The sequence below is a fragment of the Piliocolobus tephrosceles genome, chromosome 4 (genome assembly GCF_002776525.5).
Source record: "Piliocolobus tephrosceles isolate RC106 chromosome 4, ASM277652v3, whole genome shotgun sequence".
Lineage (NCBI taxonomy): Eukaryota > Metazoa > Chordata > Mammalia > Primates > Cercopithecidae > Piliocolobus > Piliocolobus tephrosceles.
Genome location: NC_045437.1, coordinates 51,832,411 through 51,853,187, shown reverse-complemented (window position 1 = coordinate 51,853,187; position 20,777 = coordinate 51,832,411). Strand labels below are relative to the sequence as shown.

Genomic DNA, 20,777 nt, shown 5'->3' with positions numbered 1-20,777 from the left:
TTTACATGGCCGAGAGTCCAAGACCAATCCCAGTCTAACAGAATCCCAATATCTAGGGGTGACGCACAGGAATCTGTTTTGTAAAGAAGTCCCCCGATTATTCTGGTGTTAAACTAGAAAAGCCCACTGGGCTCATCCATTCCTCCACAGCCTTCAAGCTAACTCCCACCATGTTACACCTTCATACTCAACATGTCAGGCAATCAGCTCCAGCCCAACACTTGGGACCCACCAGTCATCACTTGCTAAGAAACAACCACATCCCCTCTTGCTATAATTCAAGCTTCTATTCAGCATTCAGGGCCAATGTCAGCTACCCGTCTTGCACACTATACTAATATAGGAAAACATAAAAGAGCCATTTGTTTCATACTTTTATAAACATCAAAATTGCAAACAACCCTGATTGGAGAGTTGGACAAATAAGAATGGCATGACAGTTTTCTGTCTTGGAATTTTACAGATAATGCCTGTGTTCAAGGGCTGTGCTGTACTGAGCAGTGGCTGCTGGCACAGAGAAAGGTGTAATTCTCTCCTGGATTGTAGGAGTTGCAGCTCACACAGAGAGACCTTTATGATGTAGGCCAGTCAGCTTTTATGGACTTCGATGCTATTTGCTTCAGTACCCTTTGAAATGCAGGGTCAGCTCACTGAGCTACATCATGCAATAATAACACATTTTTATAGGAGTAGCTTGTCAGAGCAGCAACAACATGCAATACATAAAACCAATAAACACACTGTGTTACAGATTCTATCCTAGTAAACAGGATAAAGCAATAAAATTGACAGCAGCCATCAAAATGCTCCCTTTCTGACTTTGTGGGGTGAATTTACTGTTGCTTAAAAGAGAGCAGCTGTCACAAAGCCTTAGATCAGTTATGGAGCAGCAAGCTGCATCGCATGGAAGGGAGCGGGCCTGAGAAGGGAAAGCAGGATGGGCAATTATGCTTTGCTAAGGCTTGGGCCCCTTTCACTGTTAGTGTGATGCAATTCACATCAGAGATTTTCTACAGAATTATTTCGTTTTTCCAAGTTACATATTAAATATTATGGAGGGCAGTATGTCTATGGATTGGTAAATCAGCAATTAGTATTTCCCATCTGCAGCTTAAATCCCTAAGGCAAGAAAGGGCTTACCTGTGGCAGAATATGCAGGGACTCAATGGGTTGGTGCTATCTAAGACTAGATTCTTACAGTGTGGACCTTCCACATTTTACATGGAATCATTTGACTGGGAACCCAGAGTCAACCTTAGTCCAACAGCATCTCAGAATCTGGGGGTGAGGCCTGGGAATCCATTTTGTAAACCCTTCCTTTTGAGATGCCAGTGAAAAACATGCGGGAGGCCCAGGAAACTGGAGAGGTCAGGAGCTAAGAGTCAGCGGCATGGGCATGGTGTCAGCACTAGGAGCTAATAAAGGCTCAGGGATCAGCACATATTAAAAACATATTGAGTCTTGGCTGGGCACGATGGCTCACATCTGTAATCCCAGCGCTTTGGGAGGCCAAGGCGGGCAGATCAGTTGAGGTCAGGAGTTCAAGACTAGCCTGACCAACACAGTAAAACCTCGTCTCTACTAAAAATACAAAAATTAGCCAGGTGTGGTGGTGGGCGCCTGTAATCCCAGCTACTCGGGAGGCTAAGGCAGGAGAATCGCTGGAACCTGGGAGGCGGAGGTTAGAGTGAGCCAAGATCTCACCATAGCACTCCAGCCTGCGTGACAGAGCAAGACTCAGTTTCATATATATATATATATATAGAGAGAGAGAGAGAGAGAGAGAGAGTGCGAGAGAGAGGGAGAGAGAGAAAGAGAGAGAGAGTCGTTACTATGTCCCAGGCATGTTCTAGGGTATCTTTGGGCAAAGACCCTCTCATAGAGCTTGTATTTGGGAGAAACAAGATAAGACAGACTAATTAAAACAAATGAAGAAGATAATTCCAAACACTGATAAGCATTATAAAGATAATAAAACCAGGTGAGGCATAGAGGTTACTTTGGATTAGCTAGGTCAGAGAAGAACTCCCTGAGAGGAGAAAATATTAGCACTGAAATCTCAAGGAGATAAAGGAACAAGCCATTTGGAGGTCAATGGCAGCATCTTCCAGGCAAAGGAAAGAGCAAGTGCAAAGGCCTGAAATCCCTGAGCAGGGAAGAGGTTCACCCACTGCTGTTCCCTGCCTGTCCTACTTTTCCTGGGGGTGAAGAGACAAAGAGGATGACCCCCAAGTTTCCACTCTGTTATGATGTCCCACTAGTATGCCCTCAACTTAAGGGCTAATGTATTCTGATTGGTTTGATCCATTTTTATTTTTGTCAGCCTATCGGAATTTCATAACTATAAGTTACCATCTCTATCTCTACCCTAAAATTGGTTATGGAACAGAATTCAGGCCTTGTTAATGCACCACTTGAGTCTAGGAGCTCCCGCCCAGCTTGTCTGGCAATCAACTTCAGAAGATAGAGGCCTGCGTTTGTATGGCCCTTTAGGTCTAAGTCATGACATTGCTCTTTGTCTATCTGCATTCAGTGGTCCAGGCCGCTGTCCATTGCTGGTGTGACCTTTACTGACATCCCCAGCCTCAACAGAAAACACTTCTCACTAATCCAGCTTTACTGTGTTCCCAACAGCTAGCATACAGGGATGTCTTCTTCCTCATTTTCATGTAAATGTGCTATTTCAAATGCTCTCCAAAGCAAACAGGCTTTTAAGGGCTAGTCTGAGAACCAAACCATTATTTATTTCATAGCTCTTCTGGGAAAGAGGCTTCTAAGAACCAGATGAGAAGAGCATTTTGGATCACAGCCCACCTGCAAGTTAGGATCTGTAACGTAAGAGCCAGAACACCAGATAGGCAGAGAGAGCCTGCCTGGTTTCTGAACTGAGTGAGACAAACATGGAAGAAATTCTAAACCTTGGGGATGGGTTCTTTTCTTTACAGCCATTCACACCCTAGGGGCATTACAGAGACCTTACAGACCTAAGGATTAAGAAGAGTAATGGAGTCTATTTGATACCAAGTTCCATTTCTCAGCCTTTTCTGTTAAATTTATTATGCTTTTCTTTTTTCATTTAAAATAAGCATTGAGACTTTGCCCCCAACTAAGTTTCCCAAATGGCTACATTACTGAGAACCCAGACCCAAGCACAATGCTGTAGCTGGGGTGGGTAGCGGGCTGGCTTCAGTTCTGCCAAATTGTGGGGGCTGATGATCTCCTTTCAGGGGCGGGGTGTGGGGTGCTGGGAGGGATGTCAGTGAGTAGAAGGGGAACGGCCTCCCTGTGGATGACTCTGGGGCTGGCAGTCCTTGCCCAGCCCCTCCCCCTGCTTCCTCCCACTCTTCCACATGTGGAAAGGGTTCTGTGCCTCTCACAGCAGCATCTGGCCCTCTGGCCTGAGTCGGTTCGGTGTACTTGCCTAGAAGGTTATTTAGCTCTGGAACTCACAGGAGTAAGAAGCTCAGAAAAGCACAGTGAGTCCCTGCCCAGCTCCAGGACCAATCTGAAAATTCTGGTCTGGTCACCAGCACATGACAGTTCCTTCACTTACAGCAATTTTGTTAAGCACATTTATTTGCTTTCTCTGGAAACCTTCAGCACTAAATGTGTCTGTATTTCCACCTGAGAAGGTTTTTAACTGCAAAGAAGAGCAGAATAGTGAACAATAATAAAAACACTGTGAGAAAGAAAATGCCTATGGCTGTAATCCCACAGGACAGCTTGACATCAGATAGCTTAACTCCCCTTACAGATGGCGGGTTTGCACATGTGGTCTCCTCCGAGCCTTCAAGTTTGTGCAGGTTTTCTTTGTACCATGTTAAGAAATGAATATTCGAGCAAGTGCAGTCCAGGGGATTGTGACTGAAATTAATGGTGCTCTGCTGGGACAAGATGGGGAGGAGATGGCGTGGGATGATGTTAATGCTGTTGGCGGCCAGATTGAGGTAGATTCCCTTAAAATGACTAACAGAAGCAATGCTGTCACATGTCAGGCTGTTGTGGCTTAAGTCTACATGGCTCATTTTTCCCAAGCTGTGGAATGCTTGCTGGTCTATAGAGAGGAGACCACAGGAGGATAAAATCAGAATCTCCAAGCTGCCCACAGTCTGAAGTAGGTTGGTCTTCATGATAGTCCCATCTTGAAAGTGATTCCCTTTTAAGTTGAGATGCCGGAGATCTGGTAGGCCTGCTAGAAGATGCTGATTGCTGGTATCAAGGAAGCAGTAAGTGAGATTCAGAACCTGCAGGAAATGGAGGTTTTGGAAGGGACTTTGGGGAGCATTAATGTGTAAGCGGGTAAATGCCAAATCCAGGAGTTCTAGCCGAGGACATTCTTTGAATGCCTGACTCTGGAGACCAAGAGGCTCATTGTGGCTCAGGTTTAAGGTTTGCAAGTGGGATAGGTTTCTGAGTTGCAGATTGCAGCAGTCAGAAGCCTCTATGTCATTATGGCTTAAATCAAGTGTCTGAAGGTTTCCTAGTTTCTCCAAACAGCCAACACCGAGGTGAAGTTTCTTCACATTGCCTCTGATGTAGAGGTGTGTAAGGGAGGGGAAATTGGCAGCATTGATTTGACACAATTGGTCAAAATGATTTACACTGAGAACTAATTTCTTGAGCAAGTTCAGACCCTTAATCCCAGAGGGTAACCCTTCCAAGTGAGTTGCTGACAGATCCAATTCCTGGATTTGGGTGAAGCACTGAAATGTGGTGGATGAGAAGTCAGAGAAGCGGTGTTTCTGCAGGTTGAGGCTCTCAACAGACATTTCACAGAGTCCCTTGAGCATGGCTGAACTAATGTCTTCATCATCAGTGTCCTCAAATGTTCCCAGCCAGAGAGACTGAGTAGTAGAGTTCTGCAGACCATTGAATATAACAGACAAATTTGGAGTCCCTCCAAAGTTCAAACTTTGGAAGACTGTTGAACCAAAAGCCCCAAGCTCAATACCTTTAACATTATTGCCATTGAAGTTCAGGCTTAAGTTGGTGGCCTGCTCCAGAGACCTCATGTCTTCTCTAGAGAGGTAGTGTATAGCATTATTCTGAAAATCCAGTACTTTCAGATTCCGTGCTGGGAATTCTTTGGGGAACTTAATGGAGGAAATATGGTTGCTTCCAAGATACAAGCTTTCCAAGTTTTCCAGATTGTGCACTGGAATAAATTCGAGATTGGATATTCCCGTTTGGATTAAGAAAAGATGCTTCAGTGACTTGGGCCCATTAAGCGATGTTTCTGCCATGAATATCAAGGGATTTCCAGTTAACACAAGTGTGTTCAATTGATGATGGCTTTGAAAAGTGTCTTCATGTATCCAGTTAATCTGGCACCTTGAAAAGATAATTGTATTTAACAATAATTCATTTGCAAAAAGGAAAAAAAAAAAAAAACCTTTACAGTGACACACATTAACAAAGTCATCTTTTGTATCATTCAAAATCAAACATAAGAACTTTCTTCAGTATCAACAGATGGCCTATTGAAGGAATTAATGAGTAGCTTCACTTCTGAACACTCCAATCTAGATTTTTTTCCAGGTATCTCACCCCTTAGATTGAACCCTCAGAGGTTTGTGCCTGTATTCTAATGAACCACGCGTCATTTGATTGTGGGCAAAAATCAAACTATTATTTACTGTTTTAAGTAACACAAAATATGTCATATAGAATGCATAATAGATAATGTATACTATAAAACACATGTATATATATACACAAAAATCTGTCATCCCGGGCAAGTTACAACTTTTCTCAACCTCTGTATTTTCATCTGAGAAAACCATCCTGGTGTTGCACCTAAAAATACTGGATTACACACATACACACACACACACACACACAGATGGTCTCCTCATCTAACCATAAGTTGGATGATAATATGCACCATGGAACCTCACAGTGCTGGTTTTAAAGATGAAGCAGTACTATGGATGTGGACATTCTGTCCACAGAAGCTGAAGTTGAAGGACAAAATAGAAGAAGAAGAACTGCCACAAGGGGTGCAGACTGAAGGTACACACAGAGCCTGTCCCCTCTTACACACACACACACACACACACACACACACACACACACACACACTGTATAGTCCTTTCATTTTCTTCCCTTGTTTTCTTGTAATACTTCTGCCTACTGGTTCTCAAACACTGGCTCAGCATGTGGAATCCCAATTCTGCCACTATAACAAAATAATGGAACTCATTTTCCAATTTGTTGGGGCGGGGTGGAAGTAGATGGTGTGCTTTTCTCCTAGAAATTTTTCTTAAATGTCATTACCCAAAAATAAACTATGCCAAAATTCAGCATAGTTTGGCATCTGATTTAATACAAGATTATTTTCATTTTTGCTATCAGTATTCTTTAGAACTGCTCAGTATTCTTTAGAACAACAGTACTGTACTAACTGTTGTTGCAACTAGTTTGAGAGCAATCCACTTTCCTCTCCATTGGTTGATGTTTATTTAAATTACATTTCACCCACACATAAGTATTTCATAGGGAGGTGTAAACATGTAGTATAAGCAGATTGTCCCTGGGCCCCCAAAAAGGTCCTGCAAATAAATTGAGCACATACTGTACTTTAACTTAAGTAAAATATCAAGAGCACACATATAACTCAGATACATACCTAGTTAAATCCAAAATGGTAAGATTCATGAGTCTGTTGAAGGTTCTATTGTGAATTGTAGGCAAAAAATTAAAGCTGAATTCCAAAAATTCTGTTGTGTTTGGTAGAGTGTCAGGGATTTCACTGAGACCTAAATTTTCACAGTTATATGTTTTGTTGGCTTCTTTCTGATTGGAGAAACAAGGTAAATTAATATTAGACTTAATAATTTGATTGACTATCTAGCAAAATTATGTATGTTTTACCTTCCAAGCAGCAATTGTACTTCTAGTAATCTTTACCAAATATATACTTGCCAAAAACAAGATGACGAATGCACATTATTAACTGTAGTAATTTTTTTGTAATAGCAAGATTGACAATAACCAGACTGTTCATCAACATAGGACTACTTGAACAAAATGTGGTACATTCACAAAATGGAATCCTTTAAAACTGAAAAAAAAAAACTCCATATATTGATATGGAGTGATATCCAGGATATATTTCAAGGTGAAAAAAGCAAACTGCAGAACAATATATGTATTGTATATAGTATACAGTATGTAGTATAATGTACAGAGTATGCCTTTTGTGTAAGAAAGGTATGTGTGAATTTTCTTATATTTGTTAAAACAAACCATGCAAAAAAACCCAACAACTGATTGCCTTTAAGAAGAGGGAAGAGACCAGACAGAAGATCAGGGATAGATGTGAGACTTCTCTGAATGCACTTTGTTTTACAGTTTTGATTTTGGTTGAATGGAAATGTTTAATTTCAGTTTGAAACAAACAAATCAACCTTAGATAAGTATCACCAAAATCAGACAATCAAACATTACATACTTTTGGATGTGAGACAATGTGAGGTACACAGCATTGTCTATGAAATATTCTTGCCAAGAAAAAAATTAAACTTGAAACTCATCAAGATTTTAGGTTTAACTTCACATCTCAAAGTGATATGTTGGGTTTAAGTGGGACATTCTATAGAGCAACTGACTTTGTTTTATCTCTCTCTTGCTCTCTCTGTGTGTGTGTGTGTGTGAGAGAGAGAGAGAGAGACAGAGAGAGAGAGAGAATGAGAGAGGAGATAGTGCTTGTTAAAAGACACAGAGATATAAAATTTACTTAAGAGACATAACCATCAAATAATAGAGTAGCCCTCATTTAGATCCTGATCCAAATAAAGCAGTTCAAAAAGGCATTTTATAGACTGTCAGGGAACTTTGAATGAGGACAGAATTCCATGATATTAAGGAATTCTGGATTTTGTTAATGACAGTGGACTTGTGGTTATGTAAAATAAATGTTCTTAGTCTTTTGAGATGCATATTTAAATATTTAGGAGTAAAACGGCATGATGTTGGAATTGGCTTTACAATACTCTGGCAAAAAAGGATGAGAGGAATGTAGAGATGAAGTGAGTAGGCCAAATGCTTATGATTGTTTCATTTTTAGGTTCTTTGTTACTATTTTTGTATATGTTTAACATTTTTTCTTAACTCAATGCTTAAAAAAACTAGCAGGGTGGCATAGACCTGAGGGCTTGCAATCTTGAAGTATGAATTAATTTTAGATCTCTGGATTTGTAGGCCGCTGATACCAGACGGTAGGCTTTTGGGCACGACCCTACACATAAGTTCCTACACGTGAGGTTGTTCCTCATCCTGTGCCCCAGGGTAGTCATGGATTCTGAAGCCTGCCAGTTATGTCCTAACACAAGTTATGTGTTGAACTAAGTAGGTAAAAAATGGGAAGTGGTTGTTTAGAAGCCTGTAGAACTGTGGGGTCATTATTTATCTGGCTAATGCTTTAAGACGAAGGGTAGTAGGGCAAATAGAAAGGTCTGACAGGGCAGGTATGAAAGTCTGATGGAGTACATTTTGCCTGTGCAGTCTCCTTGGAAAGATATAAATGATCTCTAGGGAAAGTTCCTGCTATGCTTTGAATATGTCCTTCAACGTTCATGTGTCGAAAACTCAATTGCCATTGTAATACTAAGAGGTGAGGCCTTTGGGAGGTGATTGGATCATGAAGTTTCCACACCCATGAATGAATTAATGCTATTATTGCAGAGTGGGTTAGTTATCACGGGGCTGGACTCCTGATAAAGGGAGTAAGTTATTGGGAGGACGAGGCGGGCAGATCACAAGGTCAGGAGTTCGAGACCATCCTGGCCAACATGGTGAAACCCCGTCTCTACCAAAAACACAAAAATTAGCTGGGCATGGTGGCGCATGCCTGTAATCCCAGTTACTCGGGAGGCTGAGGCAGGAAAATCACTTGAACCAGGGAGTTAGAGGTTGCAGTGAGCCAAGATGGCGCCACTGCACTCCAGCCTGGCCACAGAGACTTCGTCTCAAAAAAAAAAAGTGTGGGGGGTTAGTTAGGCCTCCATTTGCTCTGTCCACATGCTTGCTTTCACCTTCCTCCATGGAATCATGCAGCAAGAAGGCCCTCACCAGATACCAGAGCCAGGCTCTTGGGCTTCCCAGCTCCCAGCTATGAGAAATAAATTACTTTTCTATACAAATTACCCAGGCTGTGGCATTCTGTGATAGCAGCAGGAAACCAACTAAGACAGTGACCTTGGGGGCACAAGAACAAGGACATCCCAGGACCTTGCGCCAGCTCTCAGATCATCTCAGGCTCCAGGTGAGTTAATCCAACCTGCCAGCCCCTGCCTTTCCCTGACACATATGGGCTCATTAGAAGCCCCACTGAGACCTCCCTGGCCTGGAAAAGATCTACTCTGGTACGGACTCCAGATCAGTGGCTTTTCTCATGCTGAGTTACAAACAGATCTGCTTAGTGGGAAACAGAACTGCACACATCCTGCTTTGGTCTGAAGCAGGAGGCTCTTGAGATGTCACCATTATAACCTCATTTTCTTTCATTCCAATTTCTGTTTAGTGATGCACTTTTTTGTAGCCACAGAACATGCTCATCACAGAAAGTCACCAGTTGTCTTCGATATTGTGACAACATTATGACTGTCACTGATGAAAATGCTTTATTTATATGTCCTTGTAATTTATTCTTCATTTTATAGACCAAAAGTCCTCCAGTCACTGCCACAAATCCACATAATGTCCTTGAAATGCACACTTTGCATTTAAAACTTAGATTTAGCTGACTGGTGGGGAAAAAAACCACGTGTTGCCAGACCTATCCTCGGTGCCCATGAATATGGACGACCCAGAGAGAATATGCATGTGCAGCTGCTGCCCCAATAGTTGCAAAGGTGCTGATCGGCTTAGAGGAGACATTTTTCTTTTCTGGTCTCCTTTGGCATAACTGATGTCACATACGGTTGGAGAAAAGGGACTTCCTCAGTTTGTCTCACTCTATTCTGGCCCTACAGCAAAAGGCTCAATGCTGTCATTTCCCTCCTTCTCCTGAATATGTAAGTGCCCATGATACCTAAATTATTCTGTGCCTCAGCCTTTTGTGTGCTTTACTAAGCACTTTACTGCACTAATGTGATGCAGAAGATTGAGAATCCAGGAGGAGTTCTACTAAACCAGTGGCCTGAGTGAGCTCCTTGAAAATAGAAAGCAGGTAAATGAAGTAGCTTGGTTTCAACCCAGTGAAAAACTGATAATGAGTGGATGACGCTACCAAGAGGATCAAGAAGGCCACCATGAGCCTGTGCCATAATATTGAATCATCTCTGGTTAGGTGGAAATGGCAATAGATCCTGTGCCTTTGATTTTTAGGAGAAAGAGGCAAGTGACAAGAAATACAACTGATAAGAGAATTTAGAAACCAAACACATTTTAGAGAATGTCTAGGGCTCAGCATACACGTAGCCCTTCCCTTATAGCTTTTATAATCATAATTGTGTCATCAAAATGGCCACGATGATAGAGGCACCAAAGCACCACATGCTCTGGAATTATCTAGGAAGCATTAGATTGTTTTCAGACTATTGTAATTTTTTAAGACAGAAAGTACACACACATGCATGCACACACACACTATTATTCACATTCTTTTTGATTGAGAGTACACTACTGACATCATGACCCTTAAACCCTAAACACCAAGGTTTATATAGCCTAAAATCAAGGATATTATATGACTACAGTGCCATTATGACATTCAAGATATTTAACATTGATACAATGTTATTATCCAACGTACTGTCTAGATCCAAATTTTGACAATTGTCCCATTATTGTTCTTTACGGTAATTTTTGTTTTTCCAATCCAGGATCACACATTACATTTAGTTGTTGCATGTCCTTAGACTCCTTTAATCTGAGACAGTTCCTCAGCCTTTGTCTTTCATGACATGAATGCCTTTCGAAGAATGCAGGCTCATATTTTATAGAATGTCCCAGTTATGGGTTTGTGTGTTCCTCATGATTTGACCCTGGTTATACATTTTTGGTAGAAATATTGCATTAGTAAGGGTGTGTCATTCTCCCTATCAATATTCAAATGAAACTTTTTGAGCATGAGATCTGGTAGCCAGGGTCCCAGAACAGTAGAATGGTAATGCAACAGAGCTTCAAAGGACAAGGTGCAGAGAAGGAACACTGGGCCCCGGCAGACAGCATGGCCACCGCCAGGACCATGTGCTTCTGTTACTTTTTCTGGGCAGACACCCACTACCACTGCAGTTTCTCTGATCTCCACATGACCATTTCCTATAAATCCAGCCTTTTCTTCCTAGAGAAGTCTAGAAACGTGGTCAATTTCTAAAGTCCCTTTCTCACCTCTCTGCTTCTGCTGGCTCCACTGCAGACAGGACTTCTTGATGTGAATTCACACAGTGAGCAGAGCTGTGGCAAGGCCACGTGGTATTCATGACAATTGCCTCATGTCCATCACTATTCTAAGTCAAGGGGCATTCGCTTGGGACCCACTGTGCACTGGGACCTGTGTCCTCTGCTTTGTCTCCAGCTCTGTCTCAGAGCTGTGCTCCCAGAGCTACATCTGTATTTGCAAACCCTTTTCCCCGCTAGGTATTCATTTGCATTTTTTCAATCAGGCTCTTATTTTCCTCCCTTCTGCTGTATATCTAACTCCCTCTCACCCCGCTGTATTTTCTTTCCTTGCAAGTGTTGAAACATTTTCTAATTTGGAACTCTTTGAATTTCACTCAAGTGTTTATTCTCACCTTTTCGAATTTCTCATCTGCACTTGACACACACAGCAGCCAGCCCCCCATGCATGAGAAGTCTGGGACACTGACCTCTAACCCTTCCTCATTAATCATGCCTCCATCCAAGACAGAGCAATTGACTGTCTTGAGCAACAATTACCCTCTGAAAACAAACGAACACTCCCTAGAGAGCACATCCCTATAACTTCGTTGGCAATCTGATTCCTCCAGGCAAAGGGCATTCCAGTTGCATGCACTTTATTTCCTGTTTGTAAAGTCAGACTGCTTGGGTTCAAATCCTAGCTCTCAACCACCAAGCTGTGTTATCTGAGCCTCCCTTTTCCTCAACTGTAGATTGAGGTTAGGAACTTCACCTTGCAAGTTTATTGTGAGGATTAATGCGATAATGTGTGTCAGCACTAAACAAGAAGAGTTAGTGTTTAACTGGATCATCACAACCTCACATCACTATCGAAAGCTATTGGGAACCCCTTGTGTCTATGAACTTGGAGTTCCTTTCAAAAAACAGCTCTGCTAACCAGTCCCCATCCCATACCTAGGGACTGAAGGGCTCACTTCTATCACAGTTTTGAGGGAAAAGGATGGCCAAGCTCAGCTCACTTGAAAAGGGGAGGCATGCCCGTATTCTCAAGTAAATATTTCAAGAGTGCATCTAAAATGATACCACAATCTAAATCACAGAACACTGAATTCCAGCTGCTCTTTGCTTAGTTATCAGCTTCCAAAGACTTGATATGGGTCCTAATATTTTTGTTTAAGTCACACATATACAGGGACACAAACATTCACAGAGAGAGACAGAGAGAGAAAACATGTAGCATTTATTTGACAATGGAATAATCTAGGTAGACTATAGGTGTTCATTGTAATAGTCTTAGAACTTGTAGGTAGGTTTGGATATTTTTCCAAACAAAAAGTTTTCTTTAAAAATTAATCTTGACTCCTCCTTGTATGCAAAAAACAAAAACAATTTTGATGGATCTAAATGTGAAACCTAGAAATAGAAAATAAATACAAAACAATAAAGCTTCTAGAAGAAACATGGGATAATATCATGGTCTTGAGGTAGGCAAAGATTTCTTAAACAGGACAGAAATGTACTGAAAATACAGGGAAAAAAATAAGTTGAGGTATATTAAAATTAAGAACTTTGGGGCCAAGTGCGGTGGCTCACACCTGTAATCCCAGCACTTTGGGAGGTCGAGGCAGGCAGATCAGGAGGTCAGGAGATTGAGATCATCCTGGCTAACACAGTGAAACCCCATCTCTACTAAAAATACAAAAAATTAGCCAGGCATGGGGGAGGGTGCCTGTAGTCCCAGCTACTTGGGAGGCTGAGGCAGGAGAATGGTGTAACCCTGGAAGGCGGAGCTTGCAGTCAGCCGAGATTGCACCATTGCACTCCAGCCTGGGCGACAGAGTGAGACTCCATCTCAAAAAAAAAAAAAAAAAAAAAAAGAGCTTTGGTTCAGTAAATGATACCATTAGGAGAGTGGAAAGGCAAGCCACAGGGTGGGAGAAGGTATTTGCAATCTGATGGAGGACTTATATCTACATTACATAAAGAACTCCTACAAATGAATTAAAAAAAGGCAACCCATGTGAAAATGGGCAAAACACTTCAACAGGCATTTCACCCACATAAAAAAGAATATGCAAATGACTGATTAATTGAACAATTTAATTGTTCACCAGGAAAATAAAAATTAACTCCCAGTGAAGTACCAATACCCACTCATCAGCATTGCTAACATTTTAAAAACAAACAATACAAAATGTTAGTGAGGCTGTGGAGCAGTTAGAACTTATGCACATTGCCACAGAGTATAAACTGATAGTAACACTTTGTAAAACTGGCAATATCTATTAAAGTTTGAACATAATGTTTACCCATGATCAAATACATCCATTCCTAGGTATACACCTAACAAACATTTGTACATCTGTTTACTAAAGACATAGACAAGAATGTCCAAAACAGCATCATTCATAATAGCCAAAAAATTGGAATCAATGCAAATGTCCATTAACAGCAGAATGGATAAATAAATGGTGGCTCACTAATACAACAGAGTAACATTCAGCAATAAAAATGAACAAATGATTGCTGCACACACCAGTAAGTCTCACAAATTTAATGTTGAGCAAAAAAAAAAGCCAGACACAAAAGAGTACACACTGCATGGTCCCATGTATATAAAGTTTAAGACCAGGCAAAACCAGTTTTTGGTGATGTAAACTAGAATATTGGATGGTTTCAGGGGCTAGTGCCAGGGAGCAGGCATGAGATGAGGAGGGCTTCTGAAGTGCTGAGAATGTTCTGCATCATGATCTGTGTGCTAGTTACATGGATGTGCTCACGTGGTGAAAACGTTTAACTGCACACCTATGACTTGTGAACTTTTCTGTATATATGTTTTACTTCAACAAAAAGTTTATTAAACTCAAAACAAAGCCAGACAAAACTATTTTTAGGCTAGGGCTTATAAACAAATGTGAACTGAAAGAGCCAGCCAATCCTTCAAACTGAACCCTTTGTTAGGCCTTTCTTGCATTGTTATAAAGAAATACCAGCACTGGCCGGGCGCAGTGGCTCACGCCTGTAATCCCAGCACTTTGGGAGGCCAAGACAGGCAGATCACGAGGTCAGGAAATCGAGACCACCCTGGTTGACACAGTGAAACCCCGTCTCTACTAAAACTACAAAAAATTAGCCGGGCGCGGTGGCAGGTGCCTGCAGTTCCAGCTGCTCGGGAGGCTGAGGCAGGAGAATGGCGTGAACCTGGGAGGCGGAGCTTGCAGTGAGCTAAGATCGGGCCACTGCACTCCAGCCTGGGCGACAGAGTAAGAGTCCGTCTAAAAAAAAATAAAAATAAAAATGAAAAAATAAATAAAAATAAAAGAAAGACAGAAAGAAAAAAATACCTGGTACTGCATAATTTATAAAGAAAACAAGTCTAAATTGTCTCACTGCTCTGCAGGCTCTACAGGAAGCACGGTGCTGGCATCTGCTTGGCTTCTAGGGAGGATCTGAGACACAATCATAGCAGAAGGCGGAGGCAGAGCAGGCACGCTGCATGGTGAAAGCAGGAGAAAGAGAATGACAGGGGAGGTGTCACTCTTTTCAATGGCCATATCTCAGGAGAACTCATTATCACCAAGACAGCACCAAGCTGTGACGGAGCTGCCCCTACACGCCTCCCACCAGGCCCTACCTCCTCCACTGGGGATTACAATTCAACATGAGATCTGGGCGGGGACACAGATCCAAACTATATCAGATCCCAAGTGGCGAACTGGGCCTAAATTTTAAATTGAGCCAAGAAGCTACTTGCTGACTAGAGGTCATACATGTACTCTGAATTTCTGAAAATTTCCATCTCTGTTTAATTTTGGAACATTCAGATCTCATCCCGAGCAACCAATCAGGGCTCAGCTTTATCAACCAGTCAGGACCCAGCTGCACCAACAGATCAGAACTAAGCAAGTTTGAATCCTTCCGCTGCATAAATGAATCTGACTGGGAACCTGAGTGGGAAATTTCTCTCTATGGAAGCCAAGTTCCTCATTTGTTCTCTGGAATGCACCATACAAAAGCTAAATGCCAAAGGCCATGTCTCCCCAGTTTGCGAACTGTTCACTGGAATAAAGTCTCGTTCCTCAAATTCCTCTTCAGAGAACTTTTGTTCACAGGCTTAATAGGGTAATGGTGGTCACATGAACATGCAGACGCTGTGTGGTTAACAACGCATGACCTGAAGTGGGTAGAAGTAAAGAGGAAACAAAAGCAGCTGGGAAGGGTGAGTAAAGTTCGGGGTAATTTACGTTTGAAAAAGGGCCAAACCCTTAAGTCAAAGGCAAGAGTTTATTCTTTTAGCCAGCCCTCCTTTTATCCCTTGCCAGCAGCCTGGAAAGTTCCAGAATCTCAGGAATAAGTTCCATTTGTCTTTGCATCCCCCAGCTCCCTCGCTGGTATCCACACAGTAGCAAGAGCTTCCTAAACAGCCTTAGAGTCTTGTTCTTGAGAACTCACACATGATAGATGAAACAAAAGAAAATACAGATCTGATCCTAATTGAATAGTTCACAAGGTCATTTAAAATCAGACTTCTTTCAGAGGGAGGGCTGCAGGAAGGTTGTTGTATTGGAAGATTTCAGTTTCATCTGGCTTATCCAAAAAGGAAAGACTTTGCTGCCACACAGGGCTAGGCTTGCAGGCCCTGGAACCCTGAACACCATTCCTAAGACATGAATAGCACTGAAGGCCCCAGAACAGGCAGCCAAAGGACTCGGGGGCTTCCCCCGATGCAAGGATTTCAGAGTTAACCGTGTAGGTATATAAGAATGGGGCATTTAAAACAGCCTGCTTCCCAATGAGCTGAAAATAAATGGTGATGTTATCCTATCGGAGGCTGTTGCCTGGAAGTGATAACCTGTGTTCCTGATCACTGAGGGGATGGTGTCCTCATTCCTACCCACTTGTCATGCCTCCCAAAGGTCTGGATGACATTGACCTGAAACCACCTTTGCAAAATTATGACAGCAAGAGAAATATGACATAGGTGATTCCATCTTACTCCTAACCTCTAATTTCTCCTTGGTCATTCCTAGGTATAGACCAAGCTGAATTTGGGACAAATTTAGTTTATAGTTTAACCTTAAAGCAAGGATGATAATAGCCCTTCTTAAAAGAAAAGCACGTTTTTAAAGCTAAAGGAAGGTCACCAGTTAGGATTTTGAGAGGGGCTTGAATTTGCCTAAGGTGTTGGCATAGTTACTCCTTACTGTGCAGGAGTCATGTGGCCAGAGGTCACAAGATTTGTGACTTCCCCAATTACTCCTATAGATAACATCACTATTATAGAATCTAAGATTTTTTTTGAGATATCTTTCAGACTAACCCCGCCCAGACTTCTGACCCAACCCATCCTGTGGCCTCACCCAGAGGTGGGCTCAGAACTGAGGACTATTTTCCAAAACCTTATGACTTCTTCCCCAACCAGTCAACATTTGCCATTCCCGCATGCCCTGCCCACCAAACTATCCTTGAAACTCCTAATCTCCAAAACTTTGGAGTGATTGATTTGAGTAATAGCTCTGTCTCCCACCTGGCGTGGCCAGTCTCGCATCAATTAAACTTTCTTTACTTCAGTGCCATAGTCTCAGTGGATTGATTTTGTCTGTGCAATGGGCAGGAAGAACTTGTCGGCAATTACAGACCTTCCAACCTGAAGGATGAGGGGACAGCTTTCTGGGGCTGATAGAAACGTCTTACTCTTCCCCTTCTGTTATGAGCTGAATTTTCTCTCCCCCACCACCAAATTCATGTTGAAATCCTAACCTCCAGGACCTCAGAATGTGACTGTATTTAGAGACATGGCCTTTAAAGAGGTCATTAAGGGAAGCTGAGGTCATATAGGTGGGCCCTAATCCAGTCTGACTGGAGACCTTAAAAGATGAGGAAATTCGAACAAACAAAAACACACCAGGGACGCTCATGCACACAGGAAAGGCAGTGAGAGGACAAAGAGAGGAGATGGTCATCTGCATGCCGGGGAGCAAGGATGCAGAAGAAGCAAACTCTGCCAACATCTTGATCTTGAAGTTCCAGCGTCCAGAACTGTGAGACAATTTCTCCTGTTTAAGTCACCTAGTCTATGGTATTCGGGTTTTTTGGTTTGTTTTTGTTTTTTGGTGTATTTGTTTGTTTGTTTGGAGACAGAGTCTTGCTCTGTGACTCAGGCTGGAGTGCAGTGGCACAATCAAGGCTCACTGCAACCTCTGCCTCCCAGATTTGAGTGATTCTCCTGCCTCAGCCTCCCAAGTAGTTGGGATTACAGGCATCTGCCACAACGCCCAGCTAATATTTGTATTTTTAGTACAGATGGGGTTTTGCCATGTTGCCCTGGCTGGTCTTGAACTCCCAGTCTCAAGGCATCCACCAACCTTGGCCTCCCAAAGTGCTGGGATTATAGGTGTGAGCCACCACACCCTGCCCAGTCTGTGGCATTTGTTATGACAGCCCAATCTAACCAACACACACCTTCCCAGCCTTCATTTCTCACGGGCATGATGCCTCCTCTTGGCCTGCTGCTAATTCCATCCTAATGCCAGACTAACAAGGCTCTGCTCACCCAGCTCTGAGCCTTACCCCAGCGCTGGCTTTGCTCTGCTCTTCTGATCCTCTGGCCTCCTTCTAGTCCTGCCCCAGGGCACCTCCACATCTGGCTACTCCTGGCTCTCTTCTTCTTCTTCTTCTTCTTCTTCTTCTTCTTCTCCTTCTCCTTCTCCTTCTCCTTCTCCTTCTCCTTCTCCTTCTCCTTCTCCTCCTCCTCCTCCTCCTTTCTCCTCCTCCTCCTCCTTCCTTCTCCTCCTTTTCCTTCTCCTTCCTTCTCCTTCTCCTTCTTCTTCTTTCTTCTTTTTTTAGACAGAGTCTCGCTCTGTCGCCCAGGCTGGAGTGCTGTGGCGCGATCTCAGCTCACTGCGAGCTACAGGCGCCCGCCACCACGCCCGGCTAATTTTTTGTGTTTTTAGTGGAGACAGAGTTTCACCGTGTTAGCCAGGATGGTCTTGATCTCCTGACCTCGTGATCCACCCCACTCAGACTCCCAAAGTGCTGGGATGACAGGGCTGAGCCACTGCGCCGGACCATGGCTCTTACTCTTCTTTTAACCTCAACCCAGACCAGCAGCTCACCAAGCCACCCAGACTCGCGGTCCCTCCTGTATGTAGCCCTTGTCTGACAGAACATGTGGTATTGGACACTTGTGGGGTCAGAGAAAGCAGAGGAAGTTTGAAGAATTTCAGAGGATGACAAGAGACGGAGGTCCTTCTCCTTTCTGTCTCACCACCCCCGCCAAGAACTTCCCACAGGTTGATAAATATTGCTATGGTCCAAAACAGAAGGTGCAATTTGGCTCTATTCTCAGATTTTCCTCCTGTGGGTTAGTAAAACAGATGGAGGGCTGTCCAAGTCGAGGAGAAAGCCAGACTCATTCAGAGTGATCTTTTCAATGCTCAAAAACCTGGCACAGGCCTGTCTTTACTAATTCTCACCCTGAGAGCCAGGAGACCAAAGGACTCATTGGGCTAGTGGCCATGTGAGCGTGGGGATGTTAAACCAACAGCTCCCCAAGGCTGATGCAGGTTTAGGGGTCTGCTTTGTGCACAGAGACCCTATTAATATCTTATGACCCACTTGGGATTATTTGGGTGGAACTGTTTGAAGAGGAGAAAAATTCTCATTGCTTCCTATTAAGATGCCACCAGACAACCCCCTGGCTGAGTTTTTTGGCACCTTTCTCACAATAATGAAAAAATTATATATATACCTCATTTCCTTTTTGAAGACCCTGGATACTGGGATGCCAAGGCTCAGATTGAACTGCATGCTAAATCTCAAAATTTTCAGTTTAATCTGCATGAAGACAAACAGTTTGGACTCACCTCAATGCACATCTGATCCAAGGAGGTGATTACTTTACAGCCGGCAGAAAACAGCACCACCCCAAAGAAGCAGCTGACGTCAAACGCCATCACAGAACTGGTGCGATCCTAGCTTGGTGGGTTTACCCAATGCTTGGAGCTGAGAAATGGAATCAAACTATGAAGGCCCTGGCAATTTGGCAGCCAGAGAGGTACTCAGAAGGGTGATCTTGGAACAAGAAACACTGTTGACTGCTCAGCATTCTGTGGCTCTGTGCTGAAAAAAAAAGGAAGTCCCTTTTGCATACCACCCATCTTTGCCAAAAATAACTGAGGACCCAGCCCCAGAATGGCCCATTGCATTTCCTGGCACTGAACATGAATCAGTTGTGCAGTCCTTTTGGGCTGATCACACAGACTTTCATTGTGATGGTTCCAACTGACTTTATGCCAACTTCAAGTATTTGGCCAACTCCAACAGCTTCTGGTCCTTTTCCCCGAGAGAGGCTGTGGAAGCTCTACTCACCAAGGAGGCCGCTTTCTTAGTTGTCCTTGGTGAGTGAATAGAAGAGGTGTCGGAGAACATGGAAAGGCAGAGCACTCTGTGGGGGCAGATTGAAGAAATGAGCCCTTCACTGGCACCTGCTGAGCTGGGAACTGGAGCAGGAGGGAGCAGGCTTGAGAGTATATCTGCTCCTTGAGCCTCAGCTGCTGCCTTGGCCACCTTGTCCATCCCCACCTCTGGTCTTCGTATAGGAGGAAGATTACTTCATCTCTTGACCTGGTGGTTCAGACTTGTTAAAGCAGTTGGGGTGAATTCCTCTCTTGTTCCCTCCTAACCTGGTCTGGGGAAGTAGGGGACACTGCCATAGATAGAGCAGCCTGGCTAAAGGAGGGCAGAGTTAGGGATGCCAGCCTTGGCTCTATTCTTAGAAATAGCTTTGAAGCAGGATTGCAATTACCCTTATTATGGAGCAAGATGTGGCAATGATTAAAGAAAGCCAAAGTTCAAACATTCCTCAATAGGCTGCATTTAGCTACCTGTTCTGTCTGTTCTTCAACCCTCTGGTATGCAGGATATATTTGGTGTTGCTGTTCTCCCACTCCATTTCCAAGAGCCCAGTTCATAGTATCAGAGTTCACAATGACTTGACTACTACTACTACTACTACTACTACTACTGCTGCTGCTGCTGCTGCTGCTGCTGTTACCACCACCACCACCTCTACTGTATTACTATGATGAATCAAATGACTATAGTATCTGCCATTTATTGAGCCCTTACTACGTGTCATATACTGGTCAGGTTTAATTTTTTTGTTTTTCTTTGCTGCATTTTCCTATCCTTGACTGTTTCCACATGTTCTATAAAAGATATGTTATTGTTTCCCTCATTTTATAGATGTAGAAACTGATGCTTAAGAGAAATTAAATGATCTCTCCAAGTCACACAATTAGAGAGTGGTGGATTAGAGCTTCAGATCCAGAAGATCTCACTGCAGAGATTGTGCTACTACTCTTCACGGTTTAAGAAAGGACTTTGCCTCTTGAAGGAGCTGAAGAGTAGATGCAGTGAAGAATGTTGTTCATCTGGAGATTTCAGAGAAG

At 43.0% G+C, this 20,777-nt stretch overlaps 1 protein-coding gene across 3 annotated transcripts; it reads right to left on the bottom strand.

The window, feature by feature from the left end:
* Nucleotides 1-361: 361 nt before the first annotated feature.
* Nucleotides 362-19,446, bottom strand: CD180 (CD180 molecule). Of its 3 annotated transcripts, XM_023207895.1 has the most exons (4): nucleotides 19,191-19,446; nucleotides 14,670-14,817; nucleotides 6,629-6,795; nucleotides 2,725-5,331 (listed from the first exon to the last, which is right to left on the bottom strand). In XM_023207895.1, exons 2-4 carry the CDS (start codon nucleotides 14,679-14,681, stop codon nucleotides 3,603-3,605), a joined length of 1,908 nt encoding a protein of 635 aa, XP_023063663.1. In that variant the 5' UTR covers nucleotides 14,682-14,817; nucleotides 19,191-19,446; the 3' UTR covers nucleotides 2,725-3,602. The 3 variants fall into 3 exon arrangements, with proteins under 3 accessions (XP_023063662.1, XP_023063663.1, XP_023063664.1); XM_023207894.2 differs by lacking the exon at nucleotides 14,670-14,817 and having other exon boundaries at nucleotides 362-5,331; XM_023207896.1 differs by lacking the exons at nucleotides 6,629-6,795; nucleotides 14,670-14,817.
* Nucleotides 19,447-20,777: the final 1,331 nt, after the last annotated feature.

Bases quoted from the DNA above. Each gene is read 5' to 3' on its own strand.
- CD180 (XM_023207894.2), bottom strand. From the start codon at position 19,280: ATGGCGTTTGACGTCAGCTGCTTCTTTGGGGTGGTGCTGTTTTCTGCC. The intron at 6,796-19,190 runs GTGAGTCCAAAC...TTCTCCAATCAG, and splicing joins TGGATCAGATGTGCATTGAG to AAAGAAGCCAACAAAACATA. The intron at 5,332-6,628 runs GTATGTATCTGA...TATCTTTTCAAG, and splicing joins ACCATTTTGGATTTAACTAG to GTGCCAGATTAACTGGATAC.